Here is a 2,497-nt window from a genome sequence, read left to right as displayed (position 1 = left end):
TTTGATTGTTGAATTGCCTGTCCAGCTCCTTGTAATGTGACAAAGACCCTGCTCACTCGCTCATCAGCAGGGGATTCAACCCCAGGGCACCACCCCTTCCTGACAACTCATGTTTGAACTGTCCTGTGCAAGATCCAGCTCCACAGGAGGTGCAGAAACTAAAATCACTCCCTTTCTGCATTCTATGCCAGAAGGACAGAGCCAGTCTGTGAGATACACAGCAGGGTAGATTTACGTCCACATAAAGTGCACAGTCAGCCAAGACCTTATGGCTCAGCTACACCTGTGTGCAGTAGATGATGCTCAGAGGAATCAGTCTCCATGCAGGGCTCTGAGTCCTCACCCCATACTGGTGATGGCACAATGCTGCTGGAGGACAATCCAGTGCTGGAGGAAAGGAATGCCAGTGACACAGCTCAGATACAGAGTTTGCTTCTGCTCACTCCTCCCAGGTGAATGCTGTCACAGAGTCCAAACACACATCACAGTACCCAGATTTGTGATTTGTACTTTATTTTCATTCTTTTTACAAGCAAGAAAATACCTGGATTAAAACAAGCAGAATTAATCAGACACCCCAAAGAATTCACCAGGTAATGGCTGTCAGGATGAGAAGCAGAGGTTAAGCTGGAGTTAGTCCTGAAATCCAATCTGAGACATGTCCCAGCACCAGTATCCCGAGCACTGAGATGTGACTTTCCAGGTGACACATCTCATTACACCAGGAGCAATAATACAGCACTCCCCCTGTCCAAGGGCATCTTGCACTAGTGGGATCCCTGTGAGCTGAAGCAGTGGACAGGAAGGAAGCAGTCCAAGTTCCTGGAGAAATGAGAGCAGAAGAGAGAGTAACCCAGAGAGCAAATAATATGACCCAAATTAGTAACTTTGGTATGCTAACAGCTAGGGAGCACAGGCTCTCAGTAAGGGCTCTAAAGGAAAGGGTTTCTCTGGTTTGATCCAGTATCCTCATTTTACCTCAGCCCCTCCCCAGAAAGAGAAACTCTCCATTCCCAAACATAGTAAGCTGAAACTAGTACCATGAATTCTGCTTAGGGAGTTTCAGATACAGTCCTAGATGAAGGGAACATGCTGAATCAGAGATACATAGGGCTCCAGGGGGACAGAGAGAGGTGGCTGGGGTGCAGAGGAAGCACACAAGGCTGCTGTATGGGGTCTGTACAGGGGGCTGAAGCAGGGATTTGCACCTACCTCAGACGCAGAAGACATTATAGTCAGCCAGGGCCTGCTCCTCTGCAACAGGACAGGACAGATCTAAGTTATCCTTGCACAGAGCCAAGTGCAAACACCCAGGCAGCCCTGGCACCCCATGGCTCCACACTGACCTGGGTTATAGTAGTCATAGACCCTGACATGGCCTGGCTTCAGGTTGGTCACCTCAATCTCCTGCTCCAGATGCAGGACATAAGTGTCAGAGATATGGCTCAGCTGGGAAAGAAAATAAATGACAGTTCACTTATGAGCTGTTCTTTTTATTCCCCACCTGAATTTGATCCTACTAAATGACAATAATAATTCTGTAGACTCAAAACACTGGACTTCAAGATGAATCTTGAGTATCCTGCTCTGCTAGCTCTGGTCCTGGATTCTCCCAACAACTCTGGCAGTGACCTCCACTCCTGCAGCTTCTCTAGCAGCACAGACATTACCTTGTCCAAGTAGATGGCAACACCTCCTTGTGTTTTCTCAGTTCTTCTCACTGAGTGCCCATGCTGCAGCTAGGACAGGAGAGCAGAGGAAGCAATTTAGTTTTGTCTTTTGAAAGGTAAGTGTGAGACATCCTGACAAGGTTTATCTAAGTTTAAGTGAGCAGATTCTCCTTCACTCACTTCCAAATGCATTTTGGACTCTTATCCCTTCAGGCTGATTTCCCTGCAGGGCCACTCAGCTCCTGCAAACCCCAAGGACAGGAGCCTAGGCTACTTAGCTGACAGGGACATGCTGAGCAGATTGGGCCAGCAGTATCACCATCCTCAAGACCCAAAGAAAGAGCCAACAGTATGTGTTCAAGTTTGTTGTGTGGCAGAGGGGAAGGGATGGTGAGATTGCTCAAGAGAGAGACAGGCAACACCTTCCTATGCAACCTTCCCCTCTCCTGGGGCATGGATGGTCCCACTGACACCACACCCCCATCCTGATTCCACACTTCTTACAGACATCCCGGATCCCGGAGCCAGGGTAAATCCAGTCAGTAGGGACACCTCCAGAATCACCATGTTGGAAGTGGATTTCTTCCCATTGTACCTGGGGGAGAAGATTAAAAAAATAGTCTCTCCCAGCTTCCCCTTCCCTCCACCACCATCCCCTCTGTGCAGTGCCCTGAGCCAGGCAGCCCAGCCAGGGGCCCAGGCAGTCACTGCTCCCTCTCACAGGGGCAGAGGATGGCTGCACTGCACTAAGCATCCCCAGTCTGAGCTGACTACTGCACTGCTCTCTCCAGCAGGAACTAAGGCTCTCCATCTGGCCCTCCTGCTCA

General features: G+C 49.6%; 1 protein-coding gene across 1 annotated transcript in view; it reads right to left on the bottom strand.

The window, feature by feature from the left end:
* Positions 1–491: 491 nt before the first annotated feature.
* Positions 492–2,497, bottom strand: part of LOC103616674 (alpha-2-macroglobulin-like protein 1) — a 22,654-nt gene continuing 20,648 nt past the window's right edge. The window contains exons 32-36 of the mRNA XM_017735840.1: positions 2,175–2,265; positions 1,671–1,739; positions 1,347–1,449; positions 1,213–1,254; positions 492–822 (exon numbers count right to left, since the gene is read on the bottom strand). Of these exons, the coding sequence (XP_017591329.1) occupies positions 1,214–1,254; positions 1,347–1,449; positions 1,671–1,739; positions 2,175–2,265 (304 nt within the window). The 3' untranslated portion in view covers positions 492–822; position 1,213. The remainder of the gene's footprint in view (positions 823–1,212; positions 1,255–1,346; positions 1,450–1,670; positions 1,740–2,174; positions 2,266–2,497) is intronic.

The sequence above is a fragment of the Corvus brachyrhynchos genome, unplaced genomic scaffold (assembly GCF_000691975.1).
Source record: "Corvus brachyrhynchos isolate BGI_N302 unplaced genomic scaffold, ASM69197v1 scaffold44, whole genome shotgun sequence".
NCBI classification, from domain to species: Eukaryota; Metazoa; Chordata; class Aves; order Passeriformes; family Corvidae; genus Corvus; species Corvus brachyrhynchos.
This window is presented reverse-complemented; position numbering and strand designations above follow the sequence as displayed.